At 53.5% G+C, this 20,651-nt stretch overlaps 1 protein-coding gene and 1 long non-coding RNA gene across 2 annotated transcripts in view; one reads left to right on the top strand and one right to left on the bottom strand.

Annotated features, from left to right (window-relative positions):
- The window catches only part of LOC120235105, a 7,144-nt gene extending 1,765 nt beyond the window's left edge, over nt 1-5,379 (top strand). The window contains exons 2-3 of the long non-coding RNA XR_005529302.1: nt 3,043-3,186; nt 5,080-5,379. This is a non-coding gene — a long non-coding RNA (uncharacterized LOC120235105). The remainder of the gene's footprint in view (nt 1-3,042; nt 3,187-5,079) is intronic.
- SLC22A13 (solute carrier family 22 member 13) lies at nt 2,163-9,255 on the bottom strand. Its single transcript, XM_039237265.1, has 10 exons — nt 8,878-9,255; nt 5,003-5,106; nt 4,651-4,805; nt 4,284-4,452; nt 3,986-4,106; nt 3,803-3,897; nt 3,437-3,651; nt 3,240-3,348; nt 2,554-2,769; nt 2,163-2,364 (listed from the first exon to the last, which is right to left on the bottom strand). The coding sequence occupies exons 1-10, from the start codon at nt 9,253-9,255 to the stop codon at nt 2,271-2,273; spliced, it is 1,656 nt and encodes a 551-aa protein (XP_039093196.1). The 3' UTR covers nt 2,163-2,270.
- Between the last annotated feature and the right edge of the window lie 11,396 nt (nt 9,256-20,651).

Raw genomic sequence — 20,651 nt, forward strand, 5'->3', positions numbered from 1 at the left:
CGCCCATGAGGAGCCAGGGGCGGGGCCTCGCGCTGGCGGGGGTGCGGCCCCGCCCAGGCCCGCGTGCCCGGAGGTGGGACGCCTGCGCCCCGGGGGCGCTGGTGCCGGCCTGGCTCCGCGGCTCTGCGCCCTCCTTAGGTCGAGGCCGTGGCTTTGTTCCTCGCACTTGCGTCCGGCTTTGCACGTCCCACGCGCGGTGTTTTCCCGGCCGGGCGGGCGCGGCCCGCGCACCGCGCCGTCCCGGGAAGACGTTCGGGGGCCCGAAGGGCGACGCGAGCTTGGGACTCCAGGATCGGGCACGCGTCGGGAAGCTGAGTAGGACTTCTCCCCGTCGTTCCAAAGCCGAGTCTGGAAGTAATAAATGATGTAATTGGGAGGTTGCGTCCAAGAGCAAGCAGCCAAGGAAGAATCCTTTGAGACGTTTTCAGGGCAAAAAAGGCGGTTTTATTAAAGCCTGAGGACAGAACTTGTGAGCAGAAAAAGCTGTATCCTAAGTGTGAGGAGTGACTGATTGGATAGGGCTTTTTTTTTTTTTAGAATTATTTTAATGTTTTTTATTTTTAAAATGTTTATTTTTGAGAGAGACAGACAGACAGAGGGGAGGGGCAGAGAGAGAGGGAGACACAGAATTCGAATCAGGCTCCAGGCTCTGAGCTGTCAGCACAGAGCCCGACGCGGGGCTCGAACCCACAAACCGTGAGATCATGACCTGAGCCGAAGTCGGACACTTAACTGAGCCCCCCAGGCGCCCCACGTATGGGGCTTTGTATCCTATGGAGGGAGGTGGTGGCATTAGGGCTCCGGAAATTGAGTCTATAGGTGTATCGTCAGGTGTGTGCCCTTCTTGTAAATCACGAAGACAGTTACAAACTGAAGGCGTTTTATGTCCTTCGTGACTGTGATCTTTATCAGGCGACCACTGCCTCTTTCCTTCCTTTGCTCTCGGCAGTCAGGGGTGTCTGAGAAGCGTCCCGTGAGTCCCGCTCCCACCTTCGGGGAGGGAAATGTGGAGTGTCAGCTTGCCTTTTGTTACGTCATCAATAAAGCGTCACATATTCAAAAGAGGTGCTGGACACTTGCATGCGGGTCCACAAAGATGGGGAAAGTAGCGCGGAGCACTCCCTCGGCCTCCATAAGGGAAGGGGCGCGGGAGAGAGGGACGGAGGCGCCTCTGCAGGCCTGGGGCCCGTGGGGAGAGGCTGACCCTCACTGTCTGCTGCGCGGGTAGCCGGGGGCAAGGTGGGGAAGAGGCCTGGCAAGCTCTTTTCCACTGTGTGCTGGTGCGAGGGCGTCTGTGGCGCCCTGGGAAGGCGTCCTGGCTGGAGGTCACGTGAGGGGCCCGCCAGGAGGGGTGTCATGTAAGAGTGGCCGTGCGGGGAGCAGTGCTGGGGGCAGGTAGTGAAGAGGGGGCCCCGCAGGTCAGGTGTGAGCACACCCGTCAGGTAAAGGAGGAGGCAGAGGTCCTGGGAGCGCCACCAAGGAGTCCAGTGATGAGTCCCCACGGGGGGCTGACCAGGAGCCCGCCGGAGTCCCCTCACTAGCAGCCAGGACGCGCAGGGAGGGAACCCAGGCAGCAGCAGGCCCGAGGCCCCCTCCCTCCCTTGCCCTGCAGGAGCCAGAAGCAGCAGACGTGAGAGGGAGGCGAGGAGAGGAGCACCCAGCCTCCTCCCTCTCCCCACTGCTGGGCCCTGGGCCGCAAGGTCAGGGATGAGCTGAACTGAACGCGGGGCAGGGGATGGAGGATCTTTGAAGAGAATGCAAGACTGAAGGTTTGACGTCAAGCACAGAGTCCTCTGTCAGCAGGATCAAAGGCCCTGGGGCCTGGGCCAGCCCCTAGAAGGAGCCACAGCCTTCGCATCCTCAGCCTTTTCCCCACCAGCCTGGATACAGGCCACAGCTTCCAACTTTCTCTCCTCCTGCTGCCACATTCTTGGAAAGGCCCTCCCCATCTTCTGTGTTCTGGGCCTAAGTGTTTGGAGGGCAGGGGGACCCCAGACGGAGGGGACCAGAGCCTACCAGAAAACCAGTGAAGCCCAGGAAACACTCAAGGCCCGACCCCTGAACGGGTGGGGGGTGGGCTGGGATGAGGAAGGTGGTGCGGGGAGACAAGAAGAGGGGGCCCTCCCGGACACTTCAGGACGGGGCGGCCAGGGAGGGGGTCAGCGGTGTGCTGCGTCCATCTGCGGGACGGCAGGGAGGGGGCTTGCGGGCAGCCCCCAGCCACTTCCAGGGGGTGTTCGGGCCGCTCCCTGCCGGCTCCGGAGATGCGATCAGAAGTACGTGCTCCTCCCGAAGGTCACCCCTGGGCTGGAAGTTGTTCCTGAAGCCTCTCTCTCCTTTTCTGAAGGTGCTGAGTCCAGAGGCCTGGCGGGGGCAGGAGGCCATCACTGCCCGGCCAGGGGTCGGTCCCATGGCAGTGCCCTTCGCCACCCCTCCCCCAGGAAGCGGTCTGGCCCAAAGCCAGGCAGAGGTGGCTTGAGGGCCCCATGTTGGCCGCTAAGCAAGGACACACTGAGGGGGAGGCCTCGGCTTCGGAGAGAGCCGGCAGCTCACCGAGGGCGGGGCCCCTGCTCCAGGTCCTCAATGGTGTCCTTCAGGGGCAGGCCACGTGTCTCTGGCAGCAGGGCGCAGAGTAAGCCTCCCCCGATGGGGAGGCTGCCGTAGATGAGCATAGGGAGGGCCGCGTGGTACTCGACCAGCAGCATCACCAGGGGCGTGAGGATGCCCCCGATCCTCGAGAAGATGCCCACCAGCCCCATGCCCGTCTGCCTGTGCGAAGGCCGGGACCGGCTGAGCACGCCCAGCGCGGCTCCGGGCCCCGATCGCGAGAGCCCAGCCCCTCAGCTGGCCCCGCAGGGCTGCGGGCCCCCGGGCCCACCCGGCCTCCTGCTCTCCGCTCCTGCCTGGGCACCGCTGGCCGCCCAGCCGTGTGCCACCCGCCTCTCACCTGCAGGCCTGTGTGTGTGTGGTCCCCGGCTGCCCCTCCCGCCTCCCCCGCTGCCCCTGTGTGAGTGACCCTCTTCCCGAGCCATTCCTTCCTAGGCTTGCTCCGCGGCCCAGTCTGGACAAGGCCAGGGCCTCACCTCTACAATCCGTCCTCCACGCCTGGGGTAACGTGGGGACTCGGGCTAGATTTCTAGCCGCCCAGGCCCCATCGGCGCTGCTGCCCCCGAGCCAGCCTCCTAGGTGAGCCACGGGACAGGTGAGGCAGGGGAGCGGGGGTGCCGGGCAGCCCTTACCGGATGACGGTGGGGAAGAGCTCGGCAGAGTACACGTAGGAGATGGTAAAGCCGGCGGCCGTGGAGAACTTGCCCACCACGGCCAGCACGGTGACCACCACGGGCAGATCTGGGGGAGGGTGCTGGTCAGAGAGCCCCCGCCCTACCCCGGCCCCCTCGTGCCGGGCGGTGGGGGTGGGGAGGGCCAGCCCACGTACCTGCTGGGACGAAGATGATGCTGATGCACATGAGGCCGCCCAGAATCAGAGTCAGCATCTGGCTCCGCCTGCGGCCCAGCCACTGCATCATGAAGATGCTGGAGTAGCGGGCGGGGACCTCCACCGTCCCGAAGACCAGCTGCGTCAGGTAGATGTCCAGGCCAAAGTCACCGACCTGGAAGCTCAGGCCGAAGTACCCCAGACTGTCCACAAACCTACGGGGCGTCCGGGAGTCCCTGTCACTGCCCGGGGACAGACGCCCCCCACGGCCAGCCACCGTGTCCCAGCCACCGACACACGCCCGCCCGAGCCGGGACTCACTCTGGCGCGGGCCTCAGAGGGGGGCAGGGGCCCTGGCGCCCTCACCAGACATAGAAGAGGATCAGGGTCACCTTCCGGAGCTGGGGGTGTCTGAACAGATCCAGGGGGCTCCCTGAGGGGCCTGTCTTCTCCGGGACCAGCTGGGAGGAAGACGCGCCATGAGGGGACAGGCAGAAGGTGCGTGCAGGCCAAGCGCGGGGGCAGGGCCGGGCGGGGCCGTGAGGGTACCTGGCTCAGGAGCTCGGGGGAGACCTTCCGCCTGTTGACCGAGGCCGCCTTCTGGAGCACTTGCTTGGCCTCCTCTACCCTCCCTCTGGTCAGGAGCCAGCGCGCTGACTCGGGCAGAGCCCTGCAGGCCAGGCATGGCTGTGACCTCAGTGCCCCCCCCTCCTGCCCCCAGGGGCCCTCGCAGCTTGTTGGGGCACACAGAGCCCCCCAGCCTTGCGCTGTGGCACGTCCCCGGGTGCATGTGAGGTGCGCTCCCGCCACGCGGCCAGCGGCCCGCCCCTGGGCAGTGCCTCCTCACCACACGTAGAAGAAGAGCAGGAAGGCCGGTGCGGTGCCCGCTATCTGGAAATACCTCCAGTTTGGGACGGCGTAGGCGAGCCCGGCGAGCGCCATCTGCCCCACGGAGAAGGCGCACTGGGCCAGGACCATGGCCTGAGTCCGCCTGGAGGGCCCCACCCACTCTGCAACTATACGGAGGGACGCTGAGCCCCGGCCCGGCGGCGCCCTCCCGTCGTTGCCCAGACGCTCCCCTGCCAGGCCGGGCCGCGGTCCCACCCGTGGCCTGGGGGCCCCACAAGGCTCCCCCGGGGCAGCCTGGGAAGGGGGCCCGCCCAGACCCCGAGGCCTCCCCCCGTGGCTGAAGGCTGGGGGCCCCGGATGCTCACGTAGGGTGACATTGCTGAAGGAGAACCCGGCAACAGCAATGGCCACGGCAAAGCGCAGGGCCATGTAGAGCTCAAAGCTGGGCACAAAGGCCGTGGTCAGGCCGATGAGCCCGAAGAGCAGCAGCTGCACCAGGAGGGTGGGCTTGCGGCCGATCCTGGGGAGCAGAGGCGGAGGAGGGGGCGCGGGACACCCGGGCCTGCCCTGGGCTCTCCGTCTCCCAGAGGACACGGGCCCCACCCTGTGAGCTCTGTTTGAGGGCCAGGGGACAGGGCCTTCTGCTGGACACCAGGGAAGGGGCTGGGGGGAGCTCGGGAGCATGCGCGGTCAGGGGCCAGCGGGTCTCGCTCTTACCAGTCACACAGGGGCCCGAAGACCAGAGCCCCAGCGAGGAGCCCAGCCATGAACACTGACTGCGAGGTCTCCTTCAGGTGCTTCCGACCACAAACCAGGTTGAACTGAGGCGGACACAGGCAGATGTGAACTAGGGCGGTGAAGGCCAAGTGCTTTGTCGTCCCGCCCGCCACCACCCGCCTCTCCGGGCGGAGGCCCGAGGCCGCCGGAGGCACCCCAGGGTCGGAGAGCACACTCAGGGGGCACAGAACGGTGCTCACAATGTTAAAGGGAACTAAGTACAGCAGTTCTCCACAGCTGCCCGGCCTCATGAGAACTGCAGCTACGGAGGGCGCTCCACCCCTTTCAGCCACACCCTGTGTCCGTGAACTTGTATTTTTGGCAATTATTTAGAGTAAAAAAAAAAAAAAAGAAAAAAAGTAAGCACCATGTGGATGGAATGAGGGCGGCGGTGTTCAAGGACTGAGAAGTCGTGCAGCAACCAGTGGGCACATACATCCTATTAGCAGGGTTTGGATTTATTTAAAAATGAAAACTAGGGGCGCCCGGGTGGCTCCGTTGGTTGAGCGCCCGACTTCGGCTCAGGTCATGATCTCGCGGTTCGCAAGTTCGAGCCCCGCGTCCGGCTCTGTGCTGACAGCTTAGAGCCTGGAGCTGCTTTGGATTCTGTATCTCCCTCTCTCTCTGTGCCCCTCCCCGCTAGCACTCTGTCTCTCAAAAATAAACATTAAAAAAATTTTTTAAATAAAAATGAAAACTATTTCCTTTCAGTTTATGTGTATTATTTTTTAAAACAGCTCCTAAGGTGTTTGACCATAATGATTTGTTAGGTTGTTTGGACCTAATTACTGACTGTGCAAACCTTAGGTTCCTGTTTTGGCCCAGAGGTGCCAGTTAGAATTGCTGACAGACTAAGGATGCAACATTTGGAACCCCCAATATGCCACTAATTACTGCTTCCTGACCATCGGGGCCTCTTCCCCATGGCCAGGGCCCCCGTGTGGCTTACTTGGATCTCATCAAATGTCCCCATCTGGCTGCAAAATCTCCGTGAAACTCATCACTCCCTGGCAGTGAGGATCCCAAGGAGCCCTCACACCCTGCTTTCGGAAGGAGATCAGGACAGAGGAACATGGACAGTCGTGCACGTGTGCGTGGGCACTCGCGTGCATGCGCACACACGGGTGGGGCGACCCGCCTGGACACTGACAGAGACACTGAGAAAGTGAGTGGAAAAAATATGCATGTCTGAACAACTCTGTATTTATCTGATACATGTGCACATACCGTCAGCACGTGTGACTGGATACCCACCCCACCCCCCGCCAGCGGGTCCATGGGCCCTTCTGGGAGTTCTGTGCCCCCCGCACACAGCTCAGTTCCGTTCCTGAATGTTGGTGCAGGGAGCGTGCCAGGCAAGCTGTCCTCTGCAGCTCAGGGAGGTAGCTTCACAGCCACTAACGCCTTTTGAGGGCTCACTCTGTGTGGGCACGTGCTGCACGTGTGTTCTCTAATTCTGACACCAGTCCTGGAGTTTTATCCCACTCCCCTGAGGGAGGGGAGGTTAGGCGGGTCATCCGAGGTCCCACTGCTGGATGGCAATGGGGCTCAGACATCCCTTTTGCTCCAGACAGGGACTGAGACGAGTGCAAGCTCAGAGGGCGGTGGCTGGAGGGATCAGTGCGAGAACTAATCCCTGGGGCCGGCCCACTAGCCCATCGCCGTCGTCAAAATCACTTTCAGCAAGAAATGAACCCTTCCCGGAGACGCCATTGTGTTCACACTTCTGTTCTCAAGAACAACCGATACTTTTCAGCACGTGCCCGTGGTGAACTAACTGCGCCTGGGAGGCGGCGGGCAAGCCGAGGGCTCTGGACTTGCTCCACTGGGCTCTCGTCCGTTTGGCTCTGGTTTAGCAACCGCAGAGGAGCTCTGTGGTTAGATGCTATTTATGGCCTGCTGCCATCAGCCTTTGGCCCTGAACCGAGAGACTCCGCGTGCCTTTGAGCCTGTTAACCAATCTGTCGGTGTCTTGACTTCCCGTGGACAACATGGGGACAAGATACACCACCTAGTGTCCCCCAGGAGGGCGGGAGGAGGGAGGGCATGCCACGCGCTCAGCCCAGTGGCTGGCGCACAGGAAGTCCTCAGCGAATGTCGGCTCAGTGGAGGGTGCACTGGCCCCCGTGCTCATGTCACTCACAGCTGGGGACAGACATCTCAGCCACGCGGGGCTGTCGGGCTCTGAGGCACGGATGCCCATCCAAGGGAGCCTTCCACGGCGTGCGCCCGTCCTCAGCGGCCACCACCCCCTACCTGCTTACAGTCTGTGGACCCTTATTTCCTCCAGTTCTCATTCTAACCTCCTAAAGGATTAGCGTTCCCACCGTGCAACCAGAGGCCAAAGCTTGGAGAGGTGCCGAGAGACTCGGAACCGAGACAGAAGGGCTCCACTCGGGGCGCCGGCCGCCGCCTCCCTGACCCCGATGCCCCGAGCGGAGGGTGCTGCCGGGTTCGCCCCGCGGGCACGCACACCACATCTCCCTCCCTGTTCCAAAAGCTTCTGCGGCTCCCTTTGGCCTCTGCGAAGGAGCCCCCGGCTCTCGGCCGGCCCCGTATCTAAGACCACGGAAGGGTCAGCTCTTGCCGATTTCCCAGCCTTTGTTGGTCAGCATTCCTGACGTGCCAAGCGTTTCCATGCATCCTGATCTAGAAATGGCTATTATGTCTGCTTCCTCTTCCCTCCCGTTCTTTCCCCTTCTCTGGCCCCAGGACAGATCCTCACTGTTGTCAGTCACTCAGAGTCGACCCCCTCCCTATTCCGAGGTTCGTGCGGACGAGGCCGGGAGTTACTTTTTCTGTCACCGGACGGGCACCCGGGGATGCGGGGAGGCAGACTGAGAAGGAGAAATGTACTCGGCTCCTCAAGGGCACATGGCCTACAAGACCGCGTGCTCGCTCCTTCCCAAATTAGGACCATCCGTATTTCAGTCTGAACGTGAAGCTGCCGGTTATCAGAAAGAAAGTTGGGGTGTCAGCTCAGAGAGGCCCCCGAAGCGTGTGGCGGGGCCCCTGCGCACAGGCGGGAAGCAGAGGGACAGGCGCTCGCGCAGCAGAGCCCTGGAGGCAGCCCCTAGGACTCCGGGCCATGTGCTCCGTCCCCTCCGGCGGGGACCTGAGGGGAGCCCCGCCTCCCGAGCGGCTCGCTGCGCTGCCCTGGACCAGCCCTCTCCCTTCTCTGCGCCTCGGCCCCAGCTTCTGGGAAGCGGCAGAGGGGCCGGGCCGCTTCCACAGCTGGTTCGGTCAGGTGGCTGCCGTGGGAATCTGTTCTCTGCCCGGGTCCTTCCTGAGAAAATGAGCTGGGCAGAGCGAGTGCTGCTTTGTGCGGTGTCGCCGGCGCCCTGGAGGCAGGCAGGCAGGGCTGGGGAGAGGCTGGAGGGCAGGAAGCCCACATCAGGCCAGCAGGAGGTCAGACAAGTGGGTGGGGACACAGGGAGATGCGCAGGGACAGACTGAAGGACAAAGGCAAGTAGACAGACGGATGGGAGCCTTGGAGAGAGAGAAAGGCAGGCAGGCGGGAGGGGCCGGGAAGAAAGGCAGGCAACTGGGCAGACAGGCAGACAGACAGAGCAAAAGGTGGGCAAAAATGGACAGATGGAGAGAGAATATGGACGGGAAGGTAGGCGGGCGAGTCGGGGACAAAGAGCAAAGCAGGAAGAACGGCCAAGAGAAACAAGAAGGCGCACCAACGGTCGGCCATGCACCCGTGGGTGCTTCGGGGCAGCGCAGGAGCAGCCACCCCAGACGCTGAGGGCAGAGGCTCGGGCCCAGGAAGCGGCCGGCCCCCAAGGGGCAGACGGCAGAGGCAGCCCTACCTCGTTCTTCAGGGACGGGGGCCTGGCTTCAGGGTACTCCCAGCCCGCCTCGCAGGGCTGCGTCTCGTTGAGGTGGCGGCCGAGGACGTCCTCGAGGCTGGCGTGGTCAGGGGGCGGCCGGAACACCAGGCAGGGCTCGGGCTTGCCGGCGGCATCCAGGGGCACGCTCAGCGCCAGCTGCTCGGCCGCACTCAGGTTCAAAGTGTGGTTCTTGACCCAGGCCACGGAGCAGTGGTGGGTCTCGTGCTGGGTCATGAAGACCTGGGCAAACATGTAGTAAGCACACAGGAAGCTGGGGACACTCAGCAGTATCACCAGCTGTACCTGGAAGCGACCAAAGTCACCTATTTCCGCCAGGACCTGGGCAAAGCGAGCCATGTCTGAGGCAGACGGCTCTGCAGCCTGGCTTCGGAGCACCGCCTCCTCGGAGCAGAGGTGACAGCTGTGTTAATGTTTAATCCAGACTCTGACCCATCACACCTCAGCTCCCGGGCTGTAGCCGGGGCACGGTAGGATGTGATGAAAAAGCGGCGCACCCTGGTTTGCAGAATCCAAGGATGTTCCACTGGTGGCGAGATGGACGCGAGCCGCACAAGAGGACTTTCTCAGGCCCGGCCCAGGAGCGAGCTTTCGCCAAATGCTCACCGTGCACGAGCAGCCTCTGCAGTATCATCCCACACACGTGCACCAGCTCAGGTCCCTCCCGTGACGACAGACCCCCAATTCTGAGAGTAGTTTCAACATTTAGAGGGACACAGAAGTCCCTTCTAGGGACCAGTTCAATGGAGGTAAATCAGAAGAGGAGCGAGGACCCAGCCTGCCTACTAGGTTGGTCCCCAGCCTAGTCTGGCGTCTTGGTCTGCTGATCTTATCTTTCTCTTATTTTTTTTTTAATTAAAAATTTTTTAATGTTTTTATTTTATAGTTTATTTTTATTTTATAATTATAATTTATATACTTATTTTGTATTTATTTATATTTATATTTCTCTTTATACATAAAGAGAGACAGACAGAGAGACAGAGCGTGAGCAGGGGAGGGGCAGAGAGAGAGGGAGACACAGAATCGGAAGCAGCTCCAGGCTCCGAGCTGTCAGCACAGAGCCCGACGCGGGGCTCGAGCCCACGGACTGTGAGATCATGACCTGAGCCCCGCAGCCGCCCCTTATCTGTTAGAGGTGCCCGGCCTGTGGCAGGACAGCACGAAGCCCAGGAGACCTACCAAGGGCACAGACTTACCAAAGACACTCCAGGCGCGCAGAGCAGCTGCAGAAGAGCCAAGCGTTGCGTCTGCGCTCCGCTCTAATCTGGGAACCATGAACGCGTCCCAAGGTAGAAGCACAGGCAGGCCGCCCCAGGCCAGCTCCAGGCACGATGCGTGACCTCAGTGATAACAGAGGACAACGTCTCCCTCACCACAGCCGCTGCTGTGGAAGCCCTTGCTGGAGTCAAGGTCGGAATGCGGCGCACGCTGGCTGCAGGTCAGGAGCCTTACGGGACTGGAGACTAACAGGGTCTCTGCGAGGACGGATCTCCCAAAGATTAAAAAGCCTCCGTCCTTTCTACCCTGGAAGAGGTCTGCTGGAGGTGGATCCAGGCCTTGGAAAGCATCTAGTTCAGTCATGGGAGGTGGGGATGATAGGGCTAAAGACAGCATTTGGCAAAAATGCATGTGTATGTGTGTACACACACACACACACACACACACACACTCACATAGTTGTGTATGCACAGAAAAGACTTCTTACGTCTTGAATTTCGAACCGTTTTAAGAGAGGCTGAGGAGCATCGGTGAAGGGAATGCAAGGAAGCAAAGCTGTGCAGGGCACGGCACGCCTGTACCTGCCTGGCCACCTGGCTGGCACAGCCGCCGGCTCCGAGTCAGCCGGCCAGCATGCAGAGCAGGTCAAGAGAGGGCAGGCTGCGAAGGGCAGGGACACAGGCCCAAGACCCCGCGTAAGGAGAGGCCCTCTCTCTCTGCCCCATCCCAGGTTCCCCGCCAGGCTCGCCGCCGTCCCCAGCTCTATCGTTTCTTCGTCACCCAGCTTTCTTGCGTGTGCCTGCCCTCAGCAAGAAAACCAGTGCCACTGGTTGCCACTGCCCAATATGGTGCCCCCTGGTGGGGGAGAAGTGAGATGGAGACCTGAGCCTGTCCTCAGCCCTCATCACCCTCTCACTCCAGTCAGGGAGTGGATGTTGGCTTCTTCAGCTCTGACTAGCCAAGGGAGCTGGAGCCAGGAGGCAGGAGTGTGGGCACTATTACTGACGCCCTGCCACCCTGAGTTTGTCCCTTGTTAAGAAAACAAAATTCGGGGCGCTTGGGTGGCTTAGTCGGTTGAGCGTCCGACTTTCACTTAGGTCACGATCTCGCGGTTCGTGGTTTCGAGCCCCGCGTCGGGCTCTGTGCTGACTGCCAGCTCAGAGCCTGGAGCCTGTTTCAGTCTGTGACTCCCTCTCTCTCTGACCCTCCCCTGCTCACGCTGTCTCTCTCTCTCTCTCCTAGAAATAAATAAAACATTTTAAAAAATTAAAAAAAAAAAAAAATTCAACTGGGTGGATTGAAAGATCTATTTGGCTTTCCTCAATGATGCATGAATTGGGCAGCATCCCAATGTCTGGCAAGGAGAAAGGAACTCCAAGGAGCTGTATAATATGGAAGAACTTAAAGGCAGAAAACAGCAGAAAAAAGAAAACTTCCAGCAAAGAGTGGATTGTTTCTGGCAGTGACCTTCCTTTGAGGGAAGGAGGGAACCTCTCAGACAGACTACCTCACTGGTACTGATCAGGTCATCCCAGACTGACTGATTTAAGGTCACATTCCTGGGAGAGATTACATTTCAGTGAGGTCGGTGTTACATTTTGGTTTGCTGATGTGGGGCTTAGCACAAGGGACTCCATTTTAGGCCGACTGTTTCTTTTTTAACAAGTCTTCCTTTTGATCAGACTCTAAGCTTAAGTAAGAGATGGGACCACACTGCGAGGCATCGGTGCTGCCCTCAGCCAGCACGCCGTGGTTCTCACAATATTTGCTGGTTCTATATGGTACTCACAGAGCGTGGTGCATTTTGTTGAATCTCTGTGGTATTCACAGATCGTGACTTTAGGCTCATAATTTTTTAGTTGGTTTTTCTCTTTGTTCCTTTATTGACAGTCCAGTCTTAGGGAGATCATTTGCTTGGTGGTTAGTGGCTACAAACATGGATTTAAAGCGTTTGAGAGAACACAGCGTGCCAAGGAGACGACTATGATTACTGTACGCAGGATAATCCCCAATGTCTGGAGTGCGCTCCAGAGCCGTGGTGCCCAAGACCCAAACCAACCAAAATCAAAGAAGTCAAAAAAGGATCCCATAAAAGGAGTGATCTGTTTAAGCCAAGTGGTTTGCTCAGTGATCTCATGTCACTGAGCTTTAACTTCCCCAGAAATGCTAATCCAGGCAGAGTAGGTGGTATTGGCTGGAGCACAGATGCATTCTTGCTCGGCCTAAAGACAATCAAGGGCTATCTGAATAGCAAGAACAACTTCGGCCAGTGAGTCTAAGGATCTTTGTTGGTAGCTAGATTCCACAGTACTTTCCAGAGTTAAGGAGACTTTCCTGACCTCAGTCTCATTTGCAGCCAGTCCTACCTAGGGAAACAAGGACCTCCAAAGGAAGCAAATCCTGAATGATGAAAGCCTCCTGGTAGGCCCTTTCTAACTTAACAGTGTAAATTCAGGGGAGTCAACCAGTGGGGTGTCTGTGAGCCGCTAGGGGCACAGCCCAGCCGTGTGCCAGCTATCTGGGCATCCAAAGGCCCAAGGAGGTGATAACCACCACAGACGAAGATAAGTCGTGTCGGAACACAAACCACTCCTGTCAAGATCACACTATTTCTAGCATCACGAACAAGTCAGAGCTCTTGATGACAAATCCAGCAGTCTGCAAGGTCACCCCCCTGAGCGTTGGCCTGGGAGATACAGAGGATGGTGTTATCTTCCCAGGCTAATGCCAGAGTAAAGGAAAGAAAGAAAGGAAGAAAAGGTTTAATGTTTAGTTAGACTAGGAAGTCTTGACCTGGTGTCCTAGGTGGAGGCCATCTACACTGATGTCAGCTACTTCTCTTCCTCATTAGCGTGATTTGGAGCCCTCCAACTGGCAGGCACTTCCTAGAGTCTAAAGAAACCCTTTTGAAGTGGGAGATGTGGCTCCAAGATTTAAGGCCCTGAAGTTTGGCTGTCATCTGGGTAGTGAGGAGGACTTGTTTTGTCCCTTCCAGGGAGAGTAAAGGATTCAAGGGCAGACTCTGTTCTTAGTGATTCCACATCAGAAGGGTGGGAGAAAATTAGAAATGTTAGTTTGGAGACTTGTAGTCAGATACTCGAAACTAGAAGAATTCAGCATCTAGTCCACTCCACAGGTGTATAACCACCCCTCAAAGACAACGGACAGGACTAGAATCTACTATCTACAAAGGTACATACACAATTTTTCTCTGTACAATTACCTCCATTTTTTTTTTTTTTTTTTTTTACTAAATATAATCACAGTAAAACTAGTATGCTTTAAACGTGGTCTGATTATTTATATAAGTTCAGTGAGAATAATGACTGGCCAAATAAGTTTTTTTAAGGCTGCTTTGCTTGAACTTTTCAGAAAGAATCTCATACTGAACTCTTAAAAGCTTCTGAGGCCAGAAAGCTAAGCCAAGTGCTCACCATTAGATTTTACCTGCAATATCTATAGTTTGGGTGAATGCCTTCTTTCTTACGGTCCCCCAAATATCCTTGAGACTCTGGGCCTGCCAGGAGATGGCTTTCCTCACTCACGTGGTAAGACTGCCAGCAATCCTGTGAGCAGAGTGGCGGGCTGATTTCTCAGGGGCTGCATTAGCTTCATAAAGTCAATCTTAGTTCCTCAAAGCTGTCTCGTCATATCAGTGTCTATACATACAGCTCTCTCAAAGATGACATGCTAGCCAAAGCCTCGGTAGTACAGTCAGTGTTTCAGATTGTGTCCTGTTACAGGGAGGCCAGATCCTTATGGAATAGTTATTTGTTTGTTTGATTGTTTGTTTTATGAGAGAGAGAGAGAGAGAGAGAGAGAGGAAGGATCCCAAACAGGCCCATGCTCAGCACGGAGGCCAATGCAGAGCTCGATCCCATGACCCTGGGATCATGATGTGAGCCAAAATCAAGAGCTGGATGTTCAAGTGACTGAGCCACCCGGGTACCCCAGAATCTTACTGAACTTATGCAAATAAATAATTATATTGCGATGCAAAAAATACTCGAAAATTTCTGAATTCTGGACAATTAGGTAGGAAGAAAAGGTGTTTCATCTTTGTTTACAAAGGTGTGCTTTACCAAGTAAGTCTCAGAGAGCTCAAGGGGAAAGATTTCCTTAAATCTGGAAAAAACAAAACATTAAGTAACCAGCAATGTTTCAAACAAAAAGTCATAAAAATTAAAACCCTCCTCTGTTCACCTGGAAACGAGGCGGGGCGCGGGGCATAGAACTCAGCCCACCTTGGCTACGTCCTCAGCACAGGGAGATGGTACCCAAAGGACTGATTTGCAAAGCTTGGTTGAGAAGGGACTGGGGCGATGCCATTCTTCTCCCCACAACCACCGAGGCGGGGCCTCAGGGAGGCCCGAGGACACAGTGGGGGCGGGACCTGCCTGCACCAACCACGCCCTCCCCGCCAGGGAGCTGTGTTGCTGCTGCTGCTGTTTTTACCTGAGCCTGGGTTTGCCATTTACTGGTTTTGTCTGTGCGTTTGTGTACCTGTGTTCCCTGTGTGGTTGTCTGCTTTCTTTTTCCAGGGCTGCCTCAAGAAACAAGCCAAAGTACACACGGCGGAGAGTCCCCAAAACCATCCTCTGTTCATTCAGACCCATGTCATTAATACTGTTTTGCTTAAATCTAGTTTTTCCATTCATTCTGGAAATTCTTATCCAGTTCAGTTTTATGATCTTAAAGTTATCACAAATCTGCACTTTTCAAAGTCTTTTTGCTGAATTACCTTGAAGACCAAGCACGTGTGCAGAAACACTTTGAGTGAAACAATAACTCTCTGTAAATGGTAAAAACTTACCATGCCTCTGCTAGGAATTTACCCAAGGGACACAGGAGTGCTGATGCATAGGGGCACATGGACCCCAATGTTCATAGCAGCACTCTCCACAATAGCTAAAACATGGAAAGAGCCTAAGGGTCCATCAACGGACGAATGGATCAAGAAGAAGTGGTTTACCTATACCATGGAATACTACATGGCAATGAGAAAGAATGAAATCTGGCCTGTGTAGCAGCATGGATGGACCTTGAGGGTGTTATTCTTATAAGTCAGGCAGAGAAGGACAGATACCATATGTTTGCACGTATAGGAGGATTAGGAGGAACTTAACTGAGGAACAAGGGGGAGAAGAAGGGGGGAAATGGTGGGGGAGAGGGAGGGGGGCAAACCATGAGAGACTCTCGAATGGTGACAAAAACTGAGAACTGATGGATGTAGGGGGGAGGGGGGGACAGGCATGGAGGAGGGCACTCGTGGGGACGAGCACTGGGTGTTATGTGGAAATTAATTTGACAATAAACTATTTGTAAAAACAAAACAAAACAAAACAAAAAAAACCTTACCATGCCTGTACTTAAAGATCTGATGAGAGCTCATTATCATGGATTGGCAAGGAAATTTGGTTATCGTGGTGACATACAGCATTTTAAGAAAGTAAATGGAATTATGACTGATATCATTATACCAGGACAGATCAGATTTCCAGAAGCTGCACACAGTTTCTGGAACACTTATATTCCTACACAAATCAACATAAAGAGGGTTTAGGATTGCTTTTTATTTGAAGATGCTTCCCATGTAATTTAACATTAATAAGCCTAATTAGTTTAACAACTCCCATTTTATGAGTAGAGATCAAACAAGTATTTCTCTCTCTTTCTCTTCTCTTTTCTTTTCTTTCTTTTAAGTAAGCTCTACACCCACCAGTGTGGGGCTCGAACTCATGACCCTGAGATCGAGAGCTGCACGTTGCACTGACTGAGCCAGCCAGATGCTCCAAGAACAAATCTTTTGAGATGTTCCAGGAACCCTCTGAAATATCCCACAGTAAGTCTGAGGTTAAAAACAGACTTCATTTAGCAATCAATTTTGGGGATGGGGAAGTTTGTCAAAAATATCAAAAGGTTTTAAGACACTCGGTCATATAGGATCATAGTTCAGGGTAAAAGAATATTTGGTTATCTATTTAACCATAGTGCTAATTTAAGAGTTCACAGGCAAAAACAGAAAGCTAAGTAAGTGTAAAAGAAACAAAACACTCCTAGATTCTTTTTTTCAGGATGCAGCCACTTAGATGCTGAATCTGTCATTTTAGTTTTACATCAGATGGAAAGTATTTACATTTTTTTTTCTGATTTTAAAAACAATATAGACACAATGTTGAAAATATGAGCAATATAGATGCTGTAGGTTGACCTGAAGCACCGTTAAAGACTAACATGGTATTTCTGCTTCTGTAAATCTGCTTAGCAAGCTTGTGCTTCTCCGATCTGGCTGACCACACCCACACCCACACCCACACCCTTTGTGCAAGGCTAGAGAACACCACCATTCTACCTTGGTGCTCTGTCACCAAGCTTCTCCAGTGTCAATCTATAACTGGTTATTTCACAACCTCTAAGGACCTAGAGCTTTGAAATGATAGGTTCCTGCCGAAACTAATGTCTGTGTGTCACAATATAATTGGCTACCACGAAATACTGTAGATTGTAATTGGTTAACTAAGGAATGACGTATTCTGCCTTGCTGAAATCCATATAAGCTCACTGCTACCTTTGTTCGGGGCCATTCTCTGCATTTCTCCGTGAGATCAGGAGATCAGGTTTGGCTCAGCTGTAAATAAAATCTTGCCTCGCTTCTATTCGGCGTTCGTTGGTCTTTCCGACAATCTCCCTGCTTCAATAGAAATGTTTTAAAAATCAAATCAACTATAAAACTCCTTTCTAGATATGACCTTATTAATATTTAAAATATTTGTACATCCTCTGTATGTATCATTTTTTAAAAAAATTTTATTTAAATCCAAGTTAGTTAACATATGTGTGGTAGGAACCCCTCCCTAAGGAGAGAGAAAAAAATGAAGAAGAGAGGAGAGAAGACTTCAGGGTCACCTAGATATGCACCCAGGTGCCTACACCCCCATGTTCTTGTAAACTGAGACAACTTAATCAGACTGCATGTTTATGTGTGTTACCATATATGGGAGACAAAGAAATAGAAAATGTATTAAAAAACTATGCCATGTGATGTGGGCCACTCAGTTCTTTGGGTACGAACCCAACTGAACGGTGCCGGCACGAATCAAGTTGCTTCCTGGAAAGAAAAGCCTCGGTGTCAGGACTCTCTGTGCGAGAATCCTGCAACATATGGTATAATAATAGTTTCAGGAGAATTTAGTGATTCATCTCTTACATAGAACACCCAGTGCTCATCCCAACAAACGCCCTCCTTAATGCCCCTCGCCCATCTAGCCCATCCCCCCCCACCGAACACCCCTCCAGCAACCCTGTTTGTTCTCTGTGTTTAAGAGTCTCTTATGGTTTGTCTCCCTCTCTGTTTTTATCTTATTTTTCCTTTCCTTCCCCTGTGTTCATGCGTTTAAAACCTTAGGTCTTTTAATAGAGAAGCCTCATTATTCTTTTTTTTTTTTTTTTTTTTTTTTTTTTTTTTTTTTTTTGNAGAGAGAGACAGCATGAGCAGGGGAGGGTCAGAGAGAGAGGGAGTCACAGACTGAAACAGGCTCCAGGCTCTGAGCTGGCAGTCAGCACAGAGCCCGACGCGGGGCTCGACCCCACGAACCGCGAGATCATGACCTAAGCGAAAGTCGGACGCTTAACCGACTAAGCCACCCAGGCGCCCCGAGAAGCCTCATTATTCTTAAGTAATCAAAGATCTCATATGGAACACAAGAATTATATTGCTAAGACAAAATGTTTTCTAGGAAGATTACTTACAAGGTTAAAATTTTTTTTTATAATCTCTTATCAAGAGTGTAAGAAAACTGTGTTTTTCTGTTTGCTTTTTGTTTTTATTTTAAAATTTTTAATGTTCGTTTTTGAGAGAGACAGAGACAGAGTGTGAGTGGTGGAGAGGAAGACACAGAATCTGAAGCAGGCTCCAGGCTCTGAGCCCCGATGCAGGACTCGGACCTGAACTGTGAGATCATGACCTGAGCCAAAGTCAGATGCTTAACCAAGTGAGGCCCCCAGGCGCTCCTGTTTTTTGTTTTTTTCTTTAGCAAGAGAGAGCAGAGCAGTAGAGAGAGAGAATCCCAAGCAGCAGGCAGGCTCCATGCCCAGCATGGAGCCCAGTGCAGGGCTCTTTCTCTCAACCCTGTGACCATGACCAGAGCGGAAATCAAGATTTGGATGGCCAACCCACTGAGCCACCTTTTAACAGCCAATTCTAATTTTATACCAGTGTACTTTTGATATTAAAATTCATTAATCTGTTTTATATGGAATTTGAGAAACTTAACAGATGAACACAGGGGAAGGGAAGGAAAAATAAGATCCAAACAGAGGGAGGCAAATCGTAAGAGACTCTCAACACAGAGAACAAGCTGAGGGTTGTCTGGGGGTTGAGGGAGAGGGGGATGGGCTAAATGGGGGATGGGCATCAAGGAGGGTGCTTGTTGGGATGCGCACGGGTGTCATACGTAAGAGATGAAGCACTGGGTTCTACTCCTGAAGCCACAACTACCTTGTATGTTAACCAACTTGAGAAAAAAAGAAAAATTCATTCATTCCTTTTAAAAACTTAATTAGAACCATTCCGATCTTAGCCAGCTTGACCCACACATTAAATTCTTTTCCAAGATTCCTTTCCCACACATCTTCTACAATCTTTTTATTCTTTTCAAGAAATTTTCGCCTTCTGTCCTGTGTTGTCTTTCCCATTCCTGGGTGGGGGGGGGGGGAGCCTACATTTAAGGACAAAATTATTTTCCTTCAACAAAAAGTCGTTTCCATTCCTCCTAATTCCTCTTAGCAAAAACCTACCTCCTATTTTCTTGGCACGCAGAGGTTGTGGAGGCTGCTCTGAGGCGGCCGCTGGAGCAGTGGAAGCCCGAGTAAGGGAGCAGGGCCCGCAAGGCCCCCCAGCCCCCCGCCGAATACACACAGGCTCATCGGGTGACCCACCTCCAAATACCCATAAGCCCTAGCTGACCAATGGCACAGGCACCAAGAAAGGAAAAGTCCACATGGCCCCATCCTCTTCACCTGCCCCCCTTAACTGCAGCCCCCCAACACCGCCTCAGGCTCTCTCCTTCGCAGTCCCGCCGGCCCCTCCCTTAGGGTAGTCGAGAACCTTGTATCTCCTTTGTTCTGCCTCTGGTGAGTTCTTTCACCACCTGGCTGGCTCCGCAGAGATGTTTCCCTTATTATTTCTAGTAGCTGTAAACAGTTGTGAGTGGTCTGTTACTGGCAGATTTATAAGTGATTTTTGTAATTTCTAGAAACATTTGCTTTCTCATAGTAAATTTTTCAGTACGACACAAAGCATGTTTACTAAGAAGTCCAAGTCTTTAGTTCTCTGTAAAAAGGAACCAAGAGTGGATGAGCCTATTTTTTAGTAATGTTTCAGGGTTTTCTTATTTGGACATAATGTGGGCATTCCACGGGTGTGACTTAACTCATCATTTACCTTAGCAAAACTTTAAAGTTTTGAGAAAGCAAAATGTTTTGGAAACTATTTGCTGAAAAGCTCACTTAGAAACTCTTATCTCTTTTGGGGCGCCTGGGTGGCTTAGTCGGTTAAGCGTCCGACTTTCACTTAGGTCATGATCTCGCGGTTCGTGGGTTCGGGCCCCGCGTCGGGCTCTGTGCTGACTGCCAGCTCAGAGCCTGGAGCCTGTTTCAGTCTGTGACTCCCTCTCTCTCTGACCCTCCCCTGCTCACGCTGTCTCTCTCTCTCTCTCTCTCTCTCTCCTAGAAATAAATAAAAAACATTAAAAAAAAATTTAAAAAAAAAAAAGAAAAAAAAAAAAGAAACTCTTATCTCTTTTATCTCTTATTCCATCTATTTAAATACTTTGTTCTTAACAATTATGTTTACCTACAAGAACCTCATCGGACAGTAGACAAAATCAGTCGTCATCGTAAGTGATTTTTCTGGCTGACAAATTTTGTGAGACATAACATGAACTTAAATTTCTGATTAGCAAACCCAGGTAGAACAAAAGTATTACATGTAATACTGATAACTGTCGAGACAGCCTGTTTTAATTACACCAACAACCTTAAACTAGCTTTTATTTACTCATGGTGAATCGTAGACCACACTGATGAGGTTTTGGGGGGATGGTGGGGGGTCTGGAGCCAACGGCCAAGGAAGAATTCCTGAAGCCCGCTGGTGCAAGAAGGTGATTTTATTAAAGCACAGGGACAGGGCCCGTGGGCAGGAAGAGCTGCCCGCGGAATGTGAAGAGTGGCTGGTTTTATACTATGGAGCCGAGGGCGGTAAAGGCAGAAAAGAGGCCTCCAGAAGGACTTTCATATGCTAAGGAGGCCTCGTAAGATGCCAGGGGCCTTGCTATTGTCAAACTCAGATGGTCTGCCCTCTAGTCAGGCATCACCGCGGGGCAGTAGGGCGTCCAGGGAAAAGTTATGCTCTGCATTTGCCTCAAGTATTTGTCACCGGGCTGCAGGTTATAAAGAAGCTTAATTTTACCCGCCATTTCCTTCTTGCCGCTGCTCCCACATGGCCATGAAGGGGA

This window comes from Hyaena hyaena, unplaced genomic scaffold (assembly GCF_003009895.1).
Source record: "Hyaena hyaena isolate Hyena2069 unplaced genomic scaffold, ASM300989v1 scaffold_121, whole genome shotgun sequence".
Classification (NCBI taxonomy): Eukaryota; Metazoa; Chordata; class Mammalia; order Carnivora; family Hyaenidae; genus Hyaena; species Hyaena hyaena.

What these genes read in the sequence shown, in the direction of transcription:
- SLC22A13 (XM_039237265.1), bottom strand. Translation starts at nt 9,255, where the DNA reads ATGGCTCGCTTTGCCCAGGTCCTGGCGGAAATAGGTGACTTTGGTCGC. An exon ending in CTGCTCTTCTTCTACGTGTG is followed by an intron (nt 4,107 to 4,283) that starts GTGAGGAGGCAC and finishes CCTGGCCTGCAG; the next exon opens with GGCTCTGCCCGAGTCAGCGC. An exon ending in CTCTTCCCCACCGTCATCCG is followed by an intron (nt 2,770 to 3,239) that starts GTAAGGGCTGCC and finishes GCCTTCGCACAG; the next exon opens with GCAGACGGGCATGGGGCTGG.